The sequence below is a fragment of the Manis javanica genome, chromosome 2 (genome assembly GCF_040802235.1).
Source record: "Manis javanica isolate MJ-LG chromosome 2, MJ_LKY, whole genome shotgun sequence".
NCBI classification, from domain to species: Eukaryota; Metazoa; Chordata; class Mammalia; order Pholidota; family Manidae; genus Manis; species Manis javanica.
In genome coordinates this window covers 219,724,079-219,748,670 of record NC_133157.1, presented here as the reverse complement: position 1 = coordinate 219,748,670, position 24,592 = coordinate 219,724,079, and the positions used below count along the sequence as shown (strand labels likewise).

The 24,592-nt window shown below is 45.0% G+C and overlaps 1 protein-coding gene across 3 annotated transcripts in view; it reads right to left on the bottom strand.

Moving 5' to 3' along the window:
- Positions 1-20,952, bottom strand: part of KHDRBS3 (KH RNA binding domain containing, signal transduction associated 3) — a 199,093-nt gene extending 178,141 nt beyond the window's left edge. Inside the window, exon 1 of one of the 3 annotated variants that reach the window (XR_005062642.2) lies at positions 20,435-20,952. Coding sequence is in view for 2 of the 3 variants with exons in the window: in XM_037023269.2 (XP_036879164.1) it covers positions 20,435-20,522 (88 nt within the window). In the remaining variant the exon portion in view is untranslated. Of the gene's footprint in view, positions 1-19,480; positions 19,503-20,434 lie in introns of those variants that run through there. The other 2 variants (XM_037023269.2, XM_037023270.2) reach the window with 2 other exon arrangements.
- Positions 20,953-24,592: the final 3,640 nt, after the last annotated feature.

Sequence of the window (24,592 nt, the reverse complement as noted above, 5' to 3'; positions counted from 1 at the left end):
TACATTGTTCAACATCCCAAATGATCTTTCTAACACATAGATGACCATGTTATTCTCCTGTGCTGTGTTCAACACTCCAAACCTTAAAATGCATCACACCCCTTAGTTGTTTGCAGGCCCTGCACCTTCTAGTCCCTGCCTGTCTCTCTCACCTCATTTCTCAATATGTTCCTGCTCTTTACCTTATACTCCAGACTGATAGAAGGTGATTTCTCCCATAGTATTTATTCAACAAACACTGAGTGCCCACTGTGTGTCAGGCACTATTCTGGTCAGTGGAGAACAGCAGGGACTGAAAGCCCAGGTCTCAGGAGCCTGGAGTCTCGATACAGTCTTGATGTGTGTCACAGAAGCCTCACAAGGCTGGCAGGAAGTGGTATTATGAATGTTTAAACAAACCAGGGCTCTGGAGAGGGGAAGGCATGTACCTGGGTCCAACAGTAGGCTCATACCTGAGGCTCATGCCCACCCTGCCAGGAAGCACATGCTTGGCAAACTTGCCTGAGAAATGGCAGATCTCTCAAAATCAGAAGCTGGAAACGCAAATAAAATTGAAACACTCTTATTCAATCTTCCTTCACCAAAGCATCCCTGAGATAATGGATTCACTGCCCTAATGCATAGAAGAAGAAACTGAAACCAAATAAGTAGGCATTCTATAAGCATGTATTGAGTTTACTATCTCCCACGCACTGTGCTGTGCAAATAAGTCAGATTTTCTGCCTGTAAGGAACTTGGATTCTCATGGGAGAAACAACTCCCAACAAAACATCAGAATCGAGCATGTGATAAATGCAAAGATGGGCACTATATTAGGCGCTGGGAGCACATAAGGAAAGGGTGAAGGACGGAACTCATACATGCCAGGCAGGGCATCCTGCAGTCTACAGAGATGTCTGCGGTGTAAGGCTAAGGAAAACGACTCCAAGAAGTTCACTGGCTCACATCACATTACGTCACAGTCTGCATCCAGGACGTCTCTACTGTTACAGGAGGAGGCACACATACCACCTCCCCAGTGAGGGTAACGCGCTGCTCCTATGCATGCCATCATACCCTGCATGCCGTGTCTTCATTACGCTGTTTACTACCTGGCAATATAAATGCCTTTTAATTTTGCTGCTTCCCCACTGAGCTGAAATTCTTTAAGCAGGAATTAAGTATTACCGAGCTCTGTGTCCCAGCACTTAGCCCAGCCTAAGCATGTGATCCTCACAAGTAAGAATTGCACAGCCTTCAGTACAGTGGAAAAGACTGTGAAGAAATGCACTCTACCAGTCATCTCCTAAAGCTTTTTCCCCAGAAGTCTGGAAAGTGACTTCCTGAAAGAGTCCATAAGTCTGAAGTCTGTGAAGTAGATATGGCTACTCCTGTGCCATAATGCTGACTCTCCAAGCCTCAAAAACTACTTTCTGCTAAAAATTCTTTATTGGGAATAGTATGGTGCTCCAACGAAGAGAGCCAAGAATTCACACACAGTCTTCTAATAAATGCTTCAAGAAGTAGGTAACAAGTACTGACTCTGTGCCTAGCTTTCTGTGCCCGGCCCCAGGAAGGTGTGTTGCATCGACCTGAAGAACTTGGGAGGAATAAGTAACTGACTTTTTGAGTCTCTACAATATGCCAGGCACTCAAGATTCTGTCATGATCATTTCATAGATGAAGAAACAGAAACTCATAGAGCTTATTACTATCAAAAGTAACATAGCTATTTACCTATTTAAGGAACAAAACCCTGACAAGGAAAAAAAGGAAATCAGAATACAATCAGAGTATAAGCAACTAAGTTACATGACTTTTATTTTTCTGCCGCTTTGTTCTTTCAAGTCATTGAAGACCATATAAATATAGGGCAGGGAATCGTGGCTCCTGATTTGCTCTGAATTGGCGGTGTGCTAAATGACAGCCAGCGGGTCAAAAGGAGAAGAAATTCCTTGCTCCATGTGTATCTCTGAGTGAGAGACAGACAGACAGATACTAAGGTATAACGTCGTTATGACAGTACTTTTCATACTTAAAGGAATAATAAAAAACAGTAAAACTCATTAACTAAATACAAATCTTATAAGGGACTTAGGACCTGGAAGATGAAAGCCAAGTGGGGGAAGAGACCTGCTCTGCTCCACTTCCCTTTCCCATCAGGCCAGGACTTTGCACAGAACCATGTACTGTTCTGTGACACAGAACCTAAAACCACTTTTTTGGATTCCAGAGAAAGGATTGAGCAAAACTTCATGTTGCTTCTGATAAATAATCAGACTGCCTGCTGACAAAAAGAAAAATGCTCACCAGTAGGCTTCCAATTGGTGGTTGAATTTTCAGAATTAAAATAAAAATGTAAGCAATAACTAAGTCTGATCATTTTAGAGTCCTTGGACACACTTTAAATTGATTGAATTTGCAACTTTATGCTTAAGCTACTGCTCTTAGCTGGGAGCATTCTGGCATCCAACACCACCTTGATCACAGCCAGCATGTCACCAACAGGTGGTGTTTTTGTAATGACACACTTTTCCCTGAGAACAGGCTCACTCCTTGATCCATTTGTTACTGCTATAATGAAGTCCTTTTCTGAATATATTAGAGCAATAAATTACATAAAGAAAATTGTGAATAAACAAATCTATTCTTAGACAGTAAAAGGAACACAATATTGAGATTTTCCACCCAATTGATGGTGCTGGAGTTCTGCCTTTCAGCTGACGTTATACAGATGAGAGTCACACTCTGCCAGAGCGGGGGCCACATGCTGATAATGCCTGCACACCAGAGCTCTGCCTTTAGACGAACCTTTGTTAAGAAAAAGATACCCACTTTGTCATGACATGAAAAACACCCTCAGGAGTTTTATTCATTTTTTTGCTTATTACTTTGCATATTGTGCATACTACATTTTTAAAAGAGTCTCATCATGCAAACTAGGATGTCAACAAATTGACAAGTCAGAAGTAATTGATACCCAAAGACCTATATAAGAGAAATGAGTAGTCTGCAATAACAACAGCTAACAATCACCTTTAATTCATTCATGCAAACGAATGTGGTTGTGCCCTATTGTGGATGTACTGGAAAATACAGATAAGGCCTGGTCGCTACTCTGGGAAGGGCAGGCAGACTACAGTCCACAGCCAAACCCAGGACATTGCCTGCTTCTGGAAATAAAGCACATGGAACACAAGCACACTCATTCACTCACATATAGTTGAGGGCTGCTTTTCTGCTACAACAGCAGAATAGAATGCATAGCTCCCAATAACTTGCTATTCGGCCCTTTACAGGAAGTGTGTTGGCCCTAGGCTGAGTTTAACATAAAGACAATGGTGATGCACCTACAGATACACGTCCAGTGCTGGCTCTGTCTGGCGAAGGGCCTAGAAACAATGGCACACAGGCAGCCCCATCTCCATTTTTAAATGCCATTCCACACTAGAAGAAACCAGGGCACCATGGAAGAAGTGACTGATTCCAAGGCTGGGGCAGAGCAGGTACAAGATGAGCCTGGAATAAAATGCTGTTAGAAAAGTAAAAAAATAATTCAAAAAATGTTTGGGATTACCCAACATTGTTATCCTGTTAACAGGATTATCCTGTCATTAGGACCCATGAGACACGATAAAGGGTTCCCAATGGCCAAATCCAGGACAATTTCAGTGTCAACTTATATAGTGGAAGTAAAGGGTTATAGCCAACAGAATCCCTGGATTTATACAAAGAGATGATGGAGGGAAGGAGGAAGGGAGAAGGAAGGAAAGAAAAAAATGAAAATATTTCAGTAGAATGTCGACCAATAAATATAGATGGAGTGACTGAATTAGGAAATGACCATCTTACAACCATCATAGCAATAATTAATCCAGGTAAGAAACATTAACGGATGCTAAAATTTGTGAGGGAGAGTTTAATGAGGAACAGTATTTTCACAGTCTCAAAGTATCTCCCCACTAAAGAACTAATTAATTACAAAAGGAAAAGAGTATCTTTACAGTGGCAATAACGGGCACCGCCTTAACCAATGATCAAGTTCACATCATCCATCACGGGATAAGTGAGTGACACTGTGCCTCTGGTATACCTGCCACAAGCATACACAGCATGAATCTAACTTTAACATACATTAGACAACCCAGATTGAGAGGCATTCTACAAAACACTGGCCTGTGTAGTATCCAAAACTGTGCATCATGAAGGCAAAGGAAGACAGAGGAGCCCTTCCCATCTCAGAGGAAAAAGACTTGTCAATTGAACGCAATGGGTGACCTCAAACTGGGTCCTATAAAGACAAATTGGAACAACTGGCAAGATTAGCGTGTGGACAGAACATTAGGAAACAATGATCAACTTCCTAATCTTGGTCATAAGAGAAGGCCACGACTATTCTTAGGGCATACACACCAAGGTGTTTAAGTATTCCAGGAAAAGGAGAGATAACATAACCACCTTACCCTCAAATGAGCCATAACAATACCTATGTATAGGAAAGAATCATTAAGTTTCTGTAAACTTAATACTGTATGCAAATAAAACTTTTAATGCCAGGAATAAGTAGTGAAGTAAAACTGGGACATAGGGAAGAAAAGAAGAGGACAGAGAATACAGAGATCAAGGATTAAAGATGGCAGCATGAGAGGTGAGACAGAGGCTTCCTTTTAAAACTGCATATAATACGAAAATATAATTAATACAACAAATCCTGAAAGAGCAACAGGAAAGAGGACTATGCCAAACTGCATACACCTGGAGAAAATAATAAGCCTCAGGGAACAGGGTAATGTACCAAAGCTGTGGCCCAGCGGGACCCAAGCCCCTCCCCCACCCCAGCTCACCAGCAGGAGGAAGACAAACGGAGCAGGGAGGGAGTGGAGGCCTGGGACTACTGAATACCTAACTCCAGAGACCTGCTCTGGGATCACAAACCTACACTGCATGGTGCTTCATGGTACTCTCGTGATTAGGGGGTTGGAAAGCAAAGACAGGCAAAATTCCTGGAGGGACTGAGACTCCAGCCACTTGTGGAAAGCAGGGATCCATATCTGGCTGCTCTGGGACAAAAGAAAGGTGGGCAGGCTGAGAGACTTCCTAACAGCAAGAGGGCTGCTAAAGGAGCAAGGAATGCACACAGCTCACTGCTCAGGAAAAAGGACAGGTAGACAAAATTGTCCAGCTGCACTCTGCCCAGCAGGTTGGGAGCTTTCATGACCTTCAGGCGCTCCAGATCCCAGGCTGGCTACACTGCTCCAAGGACCCTCTCTGTGATACACAGCTTACTGCGCCTTTCTCCTGGCCAGCCCCACCCGGCTCGCAAACTGGCAAACTATGCCCTGGTGTTACGCCAGCCAGAGGGAAGAACTGTCTACAGCAACTGTAAACACAAAGCATAGAAGCTTTATCTGTGTGCTCAGCCCACTGGTTCTGGCAGAGTGGAGGCAGGCATAGCAGCCAGGAAGCAGGAAACACCTCTTTCCTCGCCCCAGGCACCAATACCACTGGGACCCGCGACATTGCCTCAGGGGCTGAGCAACTTCAGAGACTAGAGCTTCTGGGCACTAGAGGGCGCCACATACAAATATGAAATGTGAAAGGAACATGGTTCAAAGTAAAATTATGAATACAACTCCTGAGAAAAATGTAAATGACGTCGACCTCATGAATCTTCCTGAAAGGGATTTCAAAATAATCATCATTAACATGCTCAAGGAGGTACAGAAAAATATTCAAGAACTCAGGAATGAATTTTGGTCAGAGATTCAATCATTGAAGAACACAATGGAGGGTATTAAAAACAGATTAGATAGGGTATTAAAAGCAGGTTAGATACAGTGGAGGAGACGATAAATGAAATAGAAACCAGAGAAGAGGAATACAAAGAAGCTGAGGCACAGAGAGAAAAAAGGATCTCTAAGAATGTAAGAATATTGAGAGACGTGTGTGACCAATCCAAACAGAACAATATTCGCATTATAGGGGTAACAGAAGAAGAGAGAAAGAAAGGGATAGAAAGTGTGTTTCAGGAGGTAATTGCTGAAAACTTACCCAATCTGGGGAAGGAGATAGTCTCTCAGGCCATGGAGGTGCACAGATCTCCCAACACAAGGGACCCAAGGAAGACAACACCAAGACACATAGCAATTAAAAAGGCAAAGATCAAGGATAAGATCAGACTGTTAAAAGCAGCCAGAGAAAGAAATAAGATCACATACAAAGGAAAACCCATCAGGCTATCATCAGACTTCTCAGCAGAAACCTTACAGGCCAGAAGGGAGTGGCATGATGTATTTAATGCAATGAAGCAGAAGGGCCTCAAACCAAGAATACTATATCCGGCAAGATTATCATTTAAATTTGAAGGAGGGATTAAACAATTTTCAGATAAGAAAAAGCTGAGAGGATTTACCTCCCACAAACCATCTCTACAGTCTATTTTGGAGGGGCTGCTATAGATGGAAGTGTTCCTAAGGTATAATCGCTGTCACCAGAGGTAATAAAACCACACTAAAGAAAGTAGAACAGCTAATTAGTACACAAATGCAAAATTAAATTGACTATCCCCAAAGTCAACCAAGGGATAGACAAAGAGTACAGAATATACCTAATATATAAAGAATGGAGGAGGAAGAAAAAGGAGGAGAACCTTTAGATTGTGTTTGTAATAGCATATTAAGTGAGTTAAGTTAGACCCTTAGATAGTAAGAAAGTTAACCTTGAACCTTTGGAAACCACGAATCTAAAGCCTGCAATTGCAATAAGTACATACCTATCAATAATCACCCTAAATGTAAATGGTCTGAATGCACCAATCAAAAGACACAGAGTCACTGAACAGATAAAAAAACAAGACCCATCTATATGCTGCCTACAAGAGACTCACTTCAAACCCAAAGACATACACAGACTGAAAGTAAACGGATGGAAAAAGATATTCCATGCAACTAATAGGGAGAAAAAAGCAGGAGTTGCAGTATTTGTATGAGACAAATTAGACTTCAAAACAAAGAAAGTCACAAGGGACAAGAAAGAACATTACATAATGATAAAGGGGCCAATCCAACAAAAAGACATAACCATTATAAATATCTGTGCACCCACCACAGGAGCACCTACATATGTGAAACAAATACTAACAGAATTAAACAGGGAAATAGAATGCAATGCATTCATTCTAGGAGACTTCAACACTCCACTCACTCTGAAGGATAGAACCACCAGACAAAAAATAAGTAAGGAAACAGAGGCCATGAACAACACATTAGAACAGATGGACCTAACAGACATCTACAGAACTCTGCACCCAAAAGCAGGAGAATACACATTCTTCTCAAGTGCACAGGGAACATTTTCAAGAATAGATCATATACTAGGCCACAAAAAGAGTCTTGATAAATTCAAAAAGATTGAAATTGTACCAACCAGTTTCTCAGACCACAAAGGTATGAAACTAGAAATAAATTACACAAAGAAAATGATAAATCCCACAAACATATGGATGCTTCACAACATGCTCCTAAATAACCAATGGATCAATGACCAAATAAAAACAGAGATCAAGCAATACACGGAGACAAATAACAACAATAATTCAATACCACAAAATCTGCAGGATGCAGCGAAGGCAGTGCTAAGAGGGAAGTATATTGCAATACAGGCCTACCTCAGGAAAGAAGAACAATCCCATATGAACAGTCTAAACACACAATTAATGAAACCACAAAAAGAAGAACAAATGAGGTACAAAGTCAGTAGGAGGAGGAACATAGTAAAGATTAGAGCATAAATAAATAAAATCGACAACAATAAAACAATAAAAAGAATGAATGAAAGCAGAAGCTGGTTCTTTGAGAAAATAAACAGATAAACCCCCAGACTTATTAAGAAAAAAAGACAGTCTACTCACATAAACAGAATCAGAAATGAGAATGGAAAAATCATTACAGACACCATAGAAATACAAAGAACTATTAGAGAATACTATGAAAAATTATATACTAACAAACTGGATAACCTAGTAGAAATGGATAACTTTCTAGAAAAATAAAACCTTCCAAGGCTGACCCAGAAAGAAGCAGAAAATCTGAACAGATCAATTATCAGCAATGAAATTGAACTGATAATCAAAAAAACTACCTAAGAACAAAACCCTTGAACCAGATGGCTTCACTGCTGAATTTTGTCAAATATTTAGTGAAGACCTAATACCCATCCTCCTTAAAGTTTTCCAAAAAGTAGAAGAAGAGGGAGTATTTCCAAACTCATTCTATGAGGCTAGCATCACTCTAATACTAAAACAAGGCAAAGACACCACAAAAAAAGAAAATTACAGACCAATATCCCTGATGAACATAGATGCAAAAATTCTCAACAAAATATTAGCAAACAGAATTCAAAAATATATCAAAAAGATCACCCATAATGATCAAGTAGGATTTATTCCAGGGATGCAAGGATGGTACAACATTCGAAAATCCATCATCATCATCCATGACATCAACAAAAAGAAGGACAAAACCCACATGATCATCTCCATAGATGCTGAAAAAGCATTTGACAAAATTCAACATCCATTCGTGATAAAAACTCTCAACAAAATGGGCATAGAGGGCAAGTACCTCAACATAATAAAGGCCATATATGACAAACCCACAGCCAACATTATACTTAGCAGCAAGAAGCTGAAAGCTTTTCCTTTAAGATCAGGAACAAGAAAGGATGCCCACTCTCCCCACTTCTATTCAAATTAGTACTGGAGGTCCTAGCCAATGCAATCAGACAACACAAAGAAATAAAAGGCATCCAGACTGGCAAGAAAGAAGTTAAACTGTCCCTGTTTGCAGATGACATGATATTGTACATAAAAAAAACCCTAAAGAATCCACTCCAAAACTACTAGATCTAATATCTGAATTCAGCAAAGTTGCAGGATACAAAATTAATACGCAGAAATCTGTGGCATTCCTATACACTAACAATGAACTAGCAGAAAGAGAAATCAGGAAAACAATTCCATTCACAGTTGCATCAAAAAGAATAAAATATCTATGAATAAACCTAACCAAGGAAGTGAAAGACCTATACTCTGAAAACTATAAGACACTCATGAGAGAAATTAAAGAAGAAACCAATAAATGGAAACACATCCAATGCTCATGGATAGGAAGAATTAATATTGTCAAAATGGCCATCCTGCCTAAAGCAATCTACAGATTCAATGCAATTCCTATGAAAATACAAACAGCATTCTTCAACAAACTGGAACAAATAGTTCTAAAATTCATATGGTACAACAAAAGACCCCAAATAGCCAAAGCAATCCTGAGAAGGAAGAATAAAGCTGGGGAGATTATGCTCCCCAACTTCAAGCTCTACTACAAAGGCACTGTAATCAAAACAATTTGGTACTGGCACAAAAACAGACCCACAGACCAATGGAACAGACTAGAGAGCCCTGATATAAACCCAACCATATATGGTCAATTAATATATGATAAAGGATCCATGGACATACAATGGGGAAATGACAGCCTCTTCAACAGTTGGTGCTGGCAAAACTGGACAGCTACATGTAAGAGAATGAAACTGGATTATTGTTTAACCCCATACACAAAAATAAACTCGAAATGGATTAAAGACCTGAATGTAAGTCATGAAACCATAAAACTCTTAGAAGACAACATAGGGAAAAATCTCCCAAATATAAGCATGAGCAACTTCTTCATGAACACATCTCCTTAAGCAAGGAAAACAAGAGCAAAAAGGAACTCATGGGACTACATCAAACTAAAAAGTTTCTGTACCACAAAGGACACCATCAGCAGAACAAAATGGCATCCTACAGCATGGGAGAATATATTTGTAAATGACATATCTGACAATGGGTTAACATACAAAATATATAAAGAACTCACATGCCTCAACACCCAAAAAGCAAATAACCCGATCAAAAAATGGGCAGAGGATATGAAGAGACAGTTCTCCAAAGAAGAAATTCAGATGGCCAACAGACACATGAAAAGATGCTCCACATCACTAACCATCAGGGAAATGCAAATTAAAACCACAATGAGATATCACTTTCGCTAGTAAGGATGGCCAGCAAAAAGACTAAGAACAACAAATGCTGGTGAGGATGTGGAGAAAGCAGAACCCTCCTTCACTGCCGGTGGGAATGTAAGCTATTTCAAGCATTGTGGAAAGCAATATGAAGGTCCCTCAAAAACTAAAAATAGAAATACCATTTGACCTGGGAATCCCACTCCTTGGAATTTACCAAATAATACAACTTCTCAGACTCAAAAAGACAGATGCACCCCTATGTTTATCGCAATAGCCAAGAAATGGAAGCAACCTAAGTGTTCATAAGTAGATGAATGGATAAAGAAGATGTGGTACATATACACAATGGAATATTATTCAGCCATAAGAAAAAAACAAATCCTACCATTTGCAACAACATTGATGGAGTTGGAGGATATTAAGCTCAGTGAAATAAGCCAGGCGGAGAAAGACAAGTGCCAAATGACTTCCCTCATTTGTGGAGCATAACAACGAAGCAAAACTGAAGAAACAAAACAGCAGCAGACTCAGAGACTCCAAGAAGAGACTAGTGGTTACCAAAGGGGAGGGTTGGGAGAGGGAGGGAGGGAGAAGGGGATTGAGGGGAATTATGATTAGTACACATGGTGTGGGGGATCACGGGGAGAACAGTGTAGCACAAAGAAGGCAGTGAATCTGTGCCATTTTACTACACTGATGGGCAGTGACTGCATTGGGGTGTGGGTGGGAACTTGATAATGTGGGTGAATGTAGTAACCACACATTGTTTTTCATGTGAAACCGTCATAAGAGTGTATATCAATAATACCTTAATAAAATTTTTTTTTAAAAAGCAAATAATACAAATACGTATTTGCAAAGAAAAAATAAAACAAAATAAAGAAGAGGACAAACAGCTACAATGCACCATGACAAGTAGGAACATGAAGACGTACGGCAACACATGAGAGGTGAACTAACGATCTGGAGGAGCCAGAAAAGGCACACGCGCACGCCCAGTGCTCTCCCCTGCCTGCAGTGCTTTTGCCATCCAGCTACTTACTTCCTCCTTCAAGAAGTGCTCAAGAAAGCTCATCGTGATCTGGGATCAGCTAGAGATCCTTCTCTGAGCCCCTAAAACCTCTACACAACCTTCTATGATAGCACTAAACACACTCTTAAAATTAATCCCTCTACACGTGTCTCCCCCAGGATTACAAATTCCTTGATAAAAAATGAAAGCGATGATGATGATGATGGTGATCAATGCACCAACAAGGACATCCTCTGCCAAGCATGACAAGGAACTCTCCAAAAATAATTCATTCAAATGCCATGACAACACCAAAGGGGCTTTTTTAATTACCATTGTGCGGTCATAGCAACTGAGGCTAAGAGGGGCTCATGTATCCAAGGTTGTGACACAAAGAAGTGGCAGAGCTGACATGTGAACTCATTTGTCTGACTTAAAACTGTGTCCTTAACTATTCTTTTTTACCAAATAGTCTGAATCTTATTTTGGTCTCTTCTCTAATTAGCTGTGGCATGCACGTGTTAAGCAAACAAAAGGTGAGAAGTTTTTTTTAAGTATTTTGCTTCTGTTTGTATTTGCTGAGCACACCCAATCTGAAAGCAAGGGACGGAGGAGGCACAGGTGGAAGGAGAAAGCCCGCCCTACAGAAATAACCAGCAGATCAGCCACTACTCTGGTAGATAACCAAGAGCTGATATACGAACAGACATCAAACATCACGTCTGAGGAAGAGATACATAAATGTGTAATAATCTCATATTAGAAATAACAAATATATTCTGTATGTTAAAAATGTATAGTGAAACTAGACAAAGATAAAATCACTGTCATTCCACCCTAATGACCTAAAAGGCAGGCATTCCTGCCCCGTGTGGCTCAGGGAAACCGGGCTCAGAGAAGTAACTAGCTCAGAACACACAGTTCAACATAGTAATGCAGATGATTCAACAAATAGTTGAATCAATGAATAAAATCAAAGAAGCCTCAGTACACATTTTTTAAGTCCTATGGGTTCAATCCAGTACCCAGCTCTGCTAAAGTCACTAAACATGGAATCAAATGTCCAGGCTGTCTGCCAGGTTTTGGACCTGGTGCTGAGACCCCTCAGCCCACTCCCATCAGCGGATGGCAGGAGGGAGGGGGACTCTTCACCCTGGGTGCCGAGGTGCGTGTTACTACTGTGTGCTTCCCCCCACGATCAAAGACCTTAACTCCATACTCCGGTGTAAGTAACTGCCAGGACGGTAGTTTCCCCCCACATAAATAAACACATTACAGTGTCAGCAGCCATAAATCAGACTATCTTAACCCTTCACTTGAAAAAGTTTTCAATTCAAAGCTTTTGGAATATTTTTCCTTTAGAGCATAGTAAGCCCTATAATGTATCAGCTGTATCCTCTGGAACAAGTTATACATACTTCTAACCTCCATTTCTTTATCTGCAGAATGAGAACAACACAAACAATTTCACGAAGCGGACATCAGGATTAAAGGAAATAATGTGTGAAAAAGAACCTAGCAACAGTGCCTGGAACTCCTCAGGCACTTAAAAAATGGTGGCTACAAGACAAAAACAAGTCGTTTTCTGCAAATAGTGGTTAGAGAGCGTGCCTCAAAATATCAGAAATATGAACAATTAATATGTGAAAATCAAAGGCAATGCAAGCGGGCGGATTCATCGAGACAGTTCAGGAGTAGCTTCTGGCGCGGACGGCAAGGCAACCTCGCTATGTGGAGGGCCATCTAGTGGACGAAGAGCAGAGCACAAGCGGCACAAACACTGGAGCCGATGAAGGAAAAATGACTGTGAAATGTGCCCCTCCCCCTCTCCGTTGTAATTCCTCGTGGGGGCGTGGACGAACAGTGGCCTCCCGTGCGAGATTTATATCGGAGAGAGATTAAAAGGGGTGCTCTCACATACTCATGCTCTTTATCATACGAGGGAAGACATCAATAAAATGCCAGGATCACCCTTTAAACCTTAAAATAGCAACAGAAGCTGATGGGTGAAAAATGATGGAAACGTAAAAAATTATGGAAAGTTACAGCTAGCCAATCCAGAGTGAGATATCCTGTACTGTGGAGAGAGGCTGTGGGGTGTCCAGACATGTTCTAAGAGGTGCCATCCTAAAACTGTTTATGGAAGCTTCATTTGTCATTTTAAGCTTCAAGTGTTGCATCTCAAATAGCATAGTAAAATCATCAGAGCTCCCGCTAATTTTGCAAAAAAGTTTCTCAAAGAATGAGTTTCTTCTTTGATATTGCCAGGAATGGAAAACTAAAATCATCCTAATAATATGAAATTAACCTAAGAAATGAAACCAGAATTTATGTATTAGTATTTTGTGCCTTATGTCTGGAAAGTAATGCCAATTTCATATTCATCTCAGTGCATTCTGTAAAAAAAAAGCAGATGTTTATCAAGCATATATTTATTATGTTACATTCTACTTACTTCATGTCAAAAAAAAACAACTCTTAAAAAGGAAGCATTAAGTCCCTGATTTTACAGATGCACAACTGAGGCTCTTGGAAACTAAGTAATGGTGCTTACAGCCTAGAAAGTTCTCAACCCCCATAATTACATGGCTCCTTCCCTGGTTAACTAATGTCATTTCCCATGTAAATGCCACCCACCAGACTTTCCACGTTGCCACTGGTCAGGAAGTCCCTGCCCCATTTTGTCACACCGCTGTACAGCATGCAGTCTGCCTGCCCACAGATCACCAGGCAATTAGTTTTAAAAGGTGCACAAAGAGAATTTCCCACAGAAGTCAAACATGAAAGTCCAGCCACAGTGAAAGCATTCACCTCCACCCGGTGCTCACAGGTAAACAGTACAGTGTCCTGGAGGAGGGCAGATAAGGATGTGAATCCTTGTTTACCACTTATTAGCTGTCTAACCTTAGGCAAACTGACCTTCATGCCCTGTTTTCTCACCTGTAAAATAAGGCCAATCTATTGATTCTTTTAACACTGTCAGAAGAATTAAATGAAACAATACACATGAAGCAACTGAGAGAAAGCTTTTGATAAGTGGTAACTACTATTGTTGGTGACTCAAGACAAATATATTCAAATATACCCCCACTTCAGAGACCCCAAACCATGGTCTACGGGAATATGGAATATGTTGTTGAATGTTTTTTAGAGCCTATTTTTAGAGGATGGAGAATTTCTAAACATACCATGAAATGACTATATATCCCTCACATTATACTTCCAACCAATTGTTTCTGTGATAGAATATTAAAATACAAAGAGCTCTGTGACTCTAAGAGGGTCCTTCAAGAAACACGGAGTTCTACCAAGAATTTGACTTATTACATTTCTATACAGAAAGTTTTCATATTTTCTCCTTAACCAGTGAAATGTATGTGATTAAGAATCCTTACCTTAAATGCCTACTGAAGACTAAAAAGTATTGCTGGAAAACATAGTAAAAAGTGAACTTGCCTTTTTGGTAAAACACATTTTTGGGAACCCCTTTTAAAAATTCATCACCACCAAAGGAAAGTCTTTTACTACAATGAAACTTAAAAACAAGTTCTGTCCTTAGATCTCTGCCCTTCAAGTAACCTATGAAAATGCTACCAACCTGATTTTAAATCTCACTAACTACTTAAAGCTGCGATCTTGACTGGGCAAGTTACTTGAAGTGTTTGAGCTAAGATGCCTCATTTGAAAAAACAAAGGAAGCAGGCAGGGGATGGAGCCGCCTGCGTGGAAGACCGTGTGTGCATCAGAGAGAACACACGGGGCAGCACCTGGCACAGAGGCCCTCGGTTGGCAGCTTGCAGCATGATCAGTATCCCAGTGCTGAAGGACAGTCCTCGGCTTCCACTTTTTTCAGTATAGAATACAAACTATTCCATCTTCACTCCGTGGGAAGGACACAGCACGCAAAAGGGTCTTGTGGCAAAGCTGCCGGCAGCCGGATCTGCAGTCTCGGGGGCTGCGCTGCTTCGGGAGGCCGGCTGGCACTGGCATTGCAGCCAACTCCTTCTGGTAGGGAGGCCTCTCTGGCATGGGACAGCAGCGGGCACACTTCTAGGTGTAGCCCGAGTAAGAAGCCCATTTAGGGGTTCGGGGGAGGAGAACTAGTTAGACTAGCGTGCAGGGGCTTACTACGTCCCCAAGGAGAGAAGGCAGGCACAGAAACATCGGACCGAAGCAGGCCTGGTGACACCTCTCCTCGTCCTGCAGAGCAGGACCCCTTCAAGAGCACTGGGATGTGGAGGGTGCTGGACACGGCGTTTCACTGGGAACGTTTTCCGGGTCTGATCCGTGGCACTGCCAGAGAGCTCAGCCCCACCCCAATGCAGGTGCCCCAAGAGGCAGAGAGCAAAGCCAGGCTGCAAACACACTTCCTCATTCTTCTGTCTTTATGAAAAAAAAAAAAAAAACACACACTGAAACGAAGATTGAGTTGAAGACTGGAGTTTACAAGGGCGATGTAACAGGAATTATGTTAGCCGCTGTGCCCATACTAGGCAGGATGGAGGACCGGCCCTGCCTCCCGAGAAGCCCTCACCTCCCCAGGGAGGCAGACCCAAGTACTGCAGGATGGCATCCGACCAGCGGGGAGCTGAGCACCAGCTGCTCTGGGACACAAAACAATGGGCCACCTAACCCACGTGGCAGGAGGATGTGTCCAGGGGACACGGAGCGGAAATCTGCATAGAAAAGTGGATCCTTTTGGTCCCAACAGAGGGTAGAGAGAACCAACTGCACTTACTGAGGCCCGGGGTCCACCCTCCTTCTGGACCATCACAGCTGGACTCTCACGTCACTGCCGGTAGGTGTGGTGTGGTCAAAGAACAAGGTATGTGGAGAACAAAGCTTGAACCTTCCCTCAGACACTTTTAAATATGTCCCCTGGGATGAGTCACTGTAGCTGTTGGAGTATCAAGTTTCTACGACTGAAAAATTGGGCCAGTAACCTCTACATTTCTAGGCTGTTATCAATCCTGAGATGACAGACATAATCGGGCACAAAGAAGTGCCTTGAAAACATCCCTAGGCTGAGTTAGATCTAAACCATCTAGTCATTAAATATCTCAAAAAGATGGTAGAAAGGCTGATGAGACATTCCTCAGGAAAGAAGACAGCACTGATAAACAGAACTCATTCTCCAACTAGTGCGGGGGAGAGAAGGAGCGTGTCAAGAGCAGAGACACCCTGTGCCTCTCTGCTCCAGGACCCAGTGCAAATACCTGGCAAATACCTCAACAGGCATGCTACTAAGGTTCAGACACCAAAAGACTGTAACTTACGATCACTGGGTCACTTTGCATCACAGCACACTAAAGAAAAGTCAGAAAAGGTTTATCTACAAATGTGAGTCATGACATCCATTTTCTTAAGAAAAAACACAAAAACTGATACTCCTAAGAAAGACAATTAAAAACTAAATAACCATACCCTCCTCTGGATAAAGCGGAGAATCACACACTGCAGCATGATGACACCACACCTGAAGAGAATTCTGCAATTTTAATTCTTGTTCTTTCTTAGTTTACAGATCTAACAACATTCAAGCAAATCAAAAATACCTTCTAAAGAGTGCCTCCAAAAGTGAAACTTAAAGCCGTTGGGTTTTGTTGAACAAAAGGACACATATGGGGAAAAGTCATGATCCTCCCTTTACACATTTTTACCTCTCACAAGTGTCCTAAGTAACGGTAAAAAGCCTAATATTAGAGAAATTGATGTAATATGAAAAATATTTATTTTGAAATACCAAAAAAGGACTTTATCAACCTGGACACAAATAGACCACCTTAATCTTGAATCCTTTGCTCTACTTCCTTGTGTAACCAACCATTAAATGTAACTTGGCAGTGAACCAGCCACCAATCCATATATTATATCAGATAATTAAAAATACGGGGTTATGTAATCTTATTTAATGGTTACTTGGCTTGGATTGAAAACCATGCAAAGAAATACCAGAGAGCTGGATTAAATTATGATGTGTAAGACATTTCTGAAGATGTTTTTTAGTAGAGTCAGCACATCCCCTACTTGCAAATATAATACAAAACATGGAATGCTACTTTCATCTCCAATTAACCTCCTTGGCAAGAAGCTGCAATGTCAACTCACTCTGTAGGCACTCGTGTGCATGGGGGGAAGGGAGTAATATCAGTTTTAACACCAAGTAAACATAACCCATTACTTTCAGTAGAGAAACAAAAGTATTCAATATTTGTAGAGTTGGGAAAAGGAGAACCAGTTATCCTGCGAAAATTAAAATAAGTCAGTAGCTAATGCCCATAAATAACACACAAGCCCGGAGAAAGTATAAAAGCCGACCTGTAGAAGCACGTGTCCTGATGCCATCCCAGCTCAAGTTCTTTCTTAAAAATTATTAGAAAAAAAGTATTTCAGCTAGGAAGTTGATCTCTGCTTACAAATACTGAATTTTTTAAAAGTGAAAACACCTCACTTATAAACTATTTCATTACTGTAATGTTGATTACTGAAGTAATACATTGGTCACAGGAGGGTTTTAATTCAACAGCGCCTCTTGGGCTGAGCATTAAAATCCTGTAGGATAAATCTACCATGTATGTTTGTTTCTTCTATGACCACTAGACAAGGATAGAAAGAAACTTTTTTAAAAAATCAAGATAAGTCAATCAAAGGCAAACATATTAATTAGAGTGATTTCCACAGGGTTTTAAATTAGCATATGCAAAATGTTTTGCTCCATCTTTACCAGAAGGCATAAGCAACAGTCATGATGGCCTTAGAGACAGAAGACCTGAGACAAAATTAAATCTCAGTTGCCTACAAGCTGACAGAGCTGGGGTCCTCAGATCCCTTCCCTGAAAAATAGTTGGACACCAGTGTCTGCCTCACAAGGTGCAAGCATGAGAATGGAACTAGATAGCCTGTGCTGTAAAGAACCTTGGAAACTTTAATACTGTGCAAACATAAGGTAGTTAGCATTTGAAGATGTTTACCATAAAATGTATCTATTACATGCCACTCCACAATAAAATAAAGATTGGCACCATTGGCCCATCATTGCTCTACAATCTAGTGCCAGAATACTGCTTTTAGAATCAAGACTCAGAATAACCTAAAAAAGTACTTTCCTTGAGAAGCAAATACTAAAAAATATAGCTAAGTAAGAATAAAGGTGCTTTTCTAAAGCCAATAACAAGGTCATCATTTCAAAATCAAACCTTTCTAATAACCACTGAAATTCAGATATAAGACACTGTTTTGGAAATGCACTTGTAAATTTGGAGTTACATAAGAGAGTATAATTAATATTTTAAATGATAGGCATTTGCATTCTGGTTATCAGCCTAAGATTTAAGGGAAAAACATTTTAGTCTAAAGTAATCTAAATTAACATTAGTAAGAACATCTGAACACCTCTTTCTTCCTTCATGTAACTGTTCAATGCAAGAAATGTACTTGTTATAAGAATTTTTTATGGAAAAGTAAGGTAATCAGGTTTAACATATTTAAAAAAATGGCAACACTGTCCAATATCTGTCTCAAGTAACTGGAAGTGTTTAACACTAGTAAAAACCTAGAAACCAAAATAACTTATGTATTAGCAACACAGTACTATGGCAACATGGCACAGAAAAATAATTCTGACTTTTAACATAACTCTTTACACTTTCAGTTAAACTGTTCCCTTAATTGAGTACAACATAACTTTGATTCAGCTTTATTAAGAAAAAATGCACTTGATTCCACAGTACAGAATATTTCTAATGCCACTGATCTCACACAATGTACAAAGAAATTTCTTTCACACATGACAGCCCAGCAGGCAACAAAAGATATATGTAAATCATAAAGAGCAAGAAGCACAAACCTAACTGTAGAACTGTTCAGAAGAGCCTGAAAATAAAACTTAACATTTTCTCCCTGATTTAAGAATGCATGCCGGCCATCACTTTCTCACAAGCCCATCTTATTAAAGAAATAAAAATAAACCTGCAATTAAAATGGGAGAGCTCTGTAAACTGCCTTCCGTTCCACAATTCAAACAAGCTTCAATTCTTGTAGACAGGGAGTCTCTCCACCACCACCGTCAGTTGAAAACACACACACACACCCTACTCTGAAGAAATGGCTGCAAATACCGGCGGGCGCTGTTTTAAAATATAGGTATCTATATACAAACAGAATATGTCTGCCTCATCTTTCACTTCCAATAAGAGAGCCAGGACCGGCATTAAGATCAGCAGCCCCGATTTAACTTGGGAACCCCAGACGGTCGCAGCACAGTGATTCACGCGAAAGGGAACTCATCTGCTCAGACAATGTTTCCGCCACCACCCAAAGGAAAAGCAGACCAGTAGCCCCAAACCCATCTCTATGTGAAGCACGTATTCCAGATACGGGAAGAAGTGAGGACTGCTCTTGGGAAGAAAGGCAGGCTTCATTTACCGTCCATCCCAGATGATTACTCAGGAAGCTGAGGAGAAACAAGCCAGAAACGCTGTGCTGGGTAGGCAAGCCTCCATATGCGCCTGGATCCCGCGTCCTGTCCTTCCCAGGACTGCTCACACCTGGAGCTGGAGTGCTGCTGAAATGGCACAGGACAGCCAGCCCCCGGTGAGGGCGACCCAGCCAGAGCCTTCAGAAGAGAGGACGGGCGAGCCCGAACAGGGCTCTTGGGTGGGCCTCCTCCCGGCTAACCCCTCCGAGGGCCAGCCTGCAAGGCTTGGCGTGAGTCGCCCACCCCCAGCGAGCGCGGCCAGAGCCTGGACATGAGAGAAAAGGAGGGATGGCAGCGGAACTGGGCTCTCTCACTAGGACCACTGTGTCCTCCTCTTCTAAGGGGCTGCGGGGCTGCTCCCAAGCCTCCTCCGAGGGCTCGAACTTCACTAACAATCAGAGCACCTGTTCCCTTCACCTCCTCTGCATCTGATCCCCTCAAACGCTTCCATCTTCCTCCAGCTCTTTCTCCAGCTTCTCACACAAAGCCAACACACTAGTTCTCCGAGTCCCCCACACTCTCCTCTACAAAGAGGTAATTGCACCCCCGCCCGCCTCTCCAAAGCCCCCAGATGTCCGCTGTCCACCACGCAGAAGTTTCCCCTGGGTACCCTGGAGACCCAGATTCCCATCGGGTCCCATCCAAACGCCCGGCCCCTTCTTCCTTCCCTCCCTGGTCTCCCAGATGCACACGTCGGGTTTCCCCAGGTGTCGCCTCTTCTCCCAGCCCACCCAAATGCCCCCAAACTGCTCCCTTGGTTCCCCCCAGGCTCCCCGAGGTCTCTGTCCAGCCACCCCCGGCCCGCCTCCGCGCAGCCCGCCTTTCTGCCGGCTCCCGCCCGGCCCCCAACGGCCCCCAACGGCCGCGGGCGACAGCGAACGGGCGGCCGGCGCGCGCCTCACCTTGGCTCACCAGCCGCAGCGCGTGCGTAAAGGACGGGTCCAGGGAGTCCTTCTCGGCCATCAGCTCCGGCAGGTACTTCTCCTCCATGCTCGCCGGCCGCCCGGGCCCGGGACGCGGACTCGGCGAGGGCGCGCGGCGGCGGCGGCCCCGCAAGCCCCGACCCCGCCCGCGCCCCAGCTGCGCGGAACCCGGGCCGGACGCCGCGGCCGGGGCGCGCCGGAGCCAACCCCAGAGGGCGGCCCGGCGGCGGCGGCGGCGCGGGGCGCGCACCGGCCGCGCAGCCCCGGTCCCTTGGGGGTGGCCGCCCAGTGCCCCGCGCTGGCAGCCGCTGCTGCCCGGACGCGGTCCCGGCGCGCCCGCACGGGGCTGAGGAGCGGCGGACGCGGGCCGGCGCAGGCCAGCGGGCGGGCGGCGCGGGGGGCGAGCCTGAGGCGGTCCCGGGCGAGCCCCGCCAGCCAGCGCCCAGCTCGGCCCCGACCCGCACGCCGCACGGCGCCCCGCGCGCTCTGAGCCGCCCGGCGGAGCGCCCGGCCCCACCGCCCGCGCCCCGCCCGCCGCGCCTGCGCGCTGGGCCCGCGCCCCGCCCCCGCCCCGCCCCCGCCCGCGCCCGCCCGTCTCCGCGGCGCGCCGCCTCGTGGGGCCGCTCGGCCTGCGCCGCGGTCCTCGGCGAGGGCGTCCTGGGCGCCTACCGCCTGCCGCGCGCCGCCCGCCAGCCCCGCGCGGCGGGGGAGCTCTCCGACGCGGTCACAGCATCGTCGGGAGCAGAGACCGGGAAACTGAGGCCCAGAGAGGTCAGGCGGCTCGCCCAAGGTCACCCAGTGAGCGGTCCTGGGAGGAGGGCTGCGCGCTCTGCCCCCGGGGCCGGGGCCGGGGCCGGCAGGGACAGGGGACCGGGAGGGGAGCCCGGACCGCCGCCGCGGGCCCTGCGAACGGCAGCGGGACGACGACCGTCCTGCTCTGTAAGGCTCCCAGGACTTCCCTAACTTATTTCGCTTTGCTGTCTGCCCCTGTTGGCAAGGTAGTGGCGCGGGCGCGCGGTCCTTCCTGGGCGCCTCCGAGCTCCAACCCCGACACCCTGGGTGCCGAGGTCGATTACATAAAAGTGGCGCGTGCCCTTCAGAGCGTCTCTTCTCCCATAAACCGGCTGTACCTGGATGCGGGGGAGGGTGCTTTGCGCACGTGGGCGCTGATGTCCTCTGTCCCTCCCCTCCCCTCTTCCCCAAAAAGCCCTCTGCCCAGGCCGGCTTTAAGTTTCCCAAGAATGTGGAGCAAAGGTTCCCCCAGCAGGCAAGGACTACCGAGTCTGGCCTGCCAAACCGCCACCTCAAGTCCTGGTTCGGTGCCACCTTCCCTGGACAATGTTCCAAGACCCCAGGCAAAGCTGTTCCGTGCTGTGTCCCCCAGCATTGATCGGCCTTCAGAGAGCTGCAATTCTGGCCTCATCAGACTGTGAGCATCTCAGGGGCAGGGCTGGAGTTATGTTTGAAGGGAGGGTCCCCAGCACCTGGTGCACTGGGGCAGGTGTGGGTGCACCACAAATGTTTGCTGAAGGAATAAGCCAGGGGCGCCCACTCCCCTGGCCTGCTGCTTAGGGTTGAATCTCCCTCCCAGTCCCCCGTGAGTTCCATGGAGGCCACACCAGAAATGCTGAGGTTGGAAATCACGGAGCTTGGAGCTATTCGTGGTACCAGCCCCCAGACCCAAATGCGCTCAGCACCCATTCCCTGCTCCACCCTAGACTGGCCAGGCTCTCAGCTAAGGTGCGGTTTCAGGGCCTCAGCAAGAATCCTCTTCAGGGCTCTCTTCCATCAAATGCCCAAGAGGCAGTCCAATGAGTCAGTAAGTACGTGGCCTCTGGGACCAGACAGCCTGGAGTTGGAATCGTGGTTCTGCTGCTCACTAGCTGTGTATCTTGGGCAAGTGACCTCTCTGTGCCTGCTTCCTTACCTGTAAAGGAGAAATGATAATAGAACCTCTTGCCTAAGAATCATGAAGACTAAACATGTCAACTCATAATGAAACCCCACAACAGTCTCCAGCACATCGTAAATATTTATCTGGTCTTTGTTGTTATTGTTGTTGTTGTTGAACTCTGCATGACTGCCCTCCCTGTCTCCTGGACCTCTGCTTCCCCTCATGTTGTAGCTCCTGGGGGGTAGGGGGAGCACTAAGCAAACAACACCCTGTGACATCCTCGCTGCAGGACAGTGCTTTGCCCCAGGAGACTGAAGGACCTGGGGTGGCAGGGCCCTACTTCTGACCCTTGGCCCAGACTGGGGCTGCTAGGACAGCAAGGCGCATGGCCATAGTCCCAGTTCCTCCCTGACTTGCTGGGAGGAATCGATAATTAACCTATCTGAGCTTCGGAGACCGCATCTCCAAAACCTGGTTATGCCCACAGTGCTGAAGGGCAAAAGGAAGGATTCATGCAGAAATGTTGTCTCCTGTAGCATCAAAATGGGACGCACATACCTCTGACTTGTATTCCTGCATCACAGGACTTACATTCTAGGGCATGACTTCCTGACAGCAACTTTGAAAGGGAGGAGAGGAAAGGAGGTGGACAGTGTCTGGGACATGGATGAGCCCCAGGGGAAGAGAATGGGATCCAGATGCTCAGCTGCCCCCTTACCATGTGGTCTTACTCTCTCTCTCCATTCAGACCTTCAATGCCAGTAGCAGTCCAAGCCTTGAATAATTGCTGTTTTTATTAAGCATTTACTCAGGGCCAGGCACTATTCCAGGGAATCTGCATGCACTATTTTCAGTTCTCTCAACACCTTGCGTGAAAGATAATATTTACCACCACTTACAAATGAGGAAGCTGAGGCTCAGAGCTGTTTGACACTTTGCTAAGTCCTACAGCTGTCAGTAAGGGGTCCCCAGCCCAGCAAACTCTAAAGTCTGCTCCCCCTCCCTGCCTGCTCTTACCCCCACCCCCAGGTAGCAGTCTGTGATGCTCGGGACTGGCTCCATCCCTCCTGCCATCAGAACAGTTGGCAAAGAAGTCACACCGGCAGCTGGGGAGGAGGGCTGTACACCGGGAAGCTGACAGCAATGGCGCGAATCTTCTGCTCCAGACCCTCCTGAGCACAGAACCTTCCAAGAGGGCAGGTGCCCAGCACTGTGAGTGCCCATGTGGGGTCCTCCAGAGAGAAAGAGATGAATGTCTCTGTGAGATGCTCAGAAAATTATCCCCACCCACCAAGCTGGCTGTGGAACACCTCCATGCCTTGCTGCAGACTGCTGGGCCTCATGAGATGGCCATCCTGTGGCGCTAACCCTCAGATCCCCTTGAAGATTAGAAAATCTCATCTTGGGAAAGGTTGTGATATTTTGCAAACAGCTACAGATAGTACTGACACTTGGATATTCTGACTTCCAGGCCAAAGATCTCTCCAGGCACACACCAGTACTGACTGAACACATACCATAGGCAGGGACTTCTCTGGGTACAGGGACTAGCCACAGACAAAACAGACTTCAAAGTTACTTCAGGCTGGGCCCTTAGGGCCACTTAATGCCACCTGTATAGTTCACATCTGCTGGGACTGGGGGGCCCTAAACTGAAGTAAGAAACCCTGGTTACTCTTTCTCCTTACATCCATAGGTCAGGGATTCCCCTCTCAGCCCCAGAGACAAAGGGACACTTCCCAAACCAATATCACCCAGTGTCACCCAGTGTCGCTGGGCCATCTCAAGAACTCTCTGCACCCACAGCAAGTTGCTCCAGTCCCAGCCAGCCACCACCGTGGCCAGGTCTGGCAGAATCCCCCATCCCACCCAGTCACCACCCCCAGCCCGAGAGAGAGATGGCCAAGCACTTCTCAGCCTTTGTGACACTAAGTGTGGGTCAGTCACTGCTTCAGCAACTTGCTGGGCAGAGGACCCAAATGTGGGGAGTGCATCTATGAGGCCGTTATCAGGTTTGGACTGGACTGCTGCATGCACTACAGGCTTCCTGTTCCTGTAGAGAAAGCTGAGCCCTGTCCCACTTAACCATTTACTGCCGTGCCACGTGTGGTGAAGCCACAGTCGCACCGAGAGCCGGAGAGACCGCAGTTTGAAGCCCAGCTCTCCTGCTTACTAGCCGTGTGATCTTGAGGCAGCTATTCCATGTCCCTGAACATGCAGAGGAAATACCTTCTTCCCAGGAT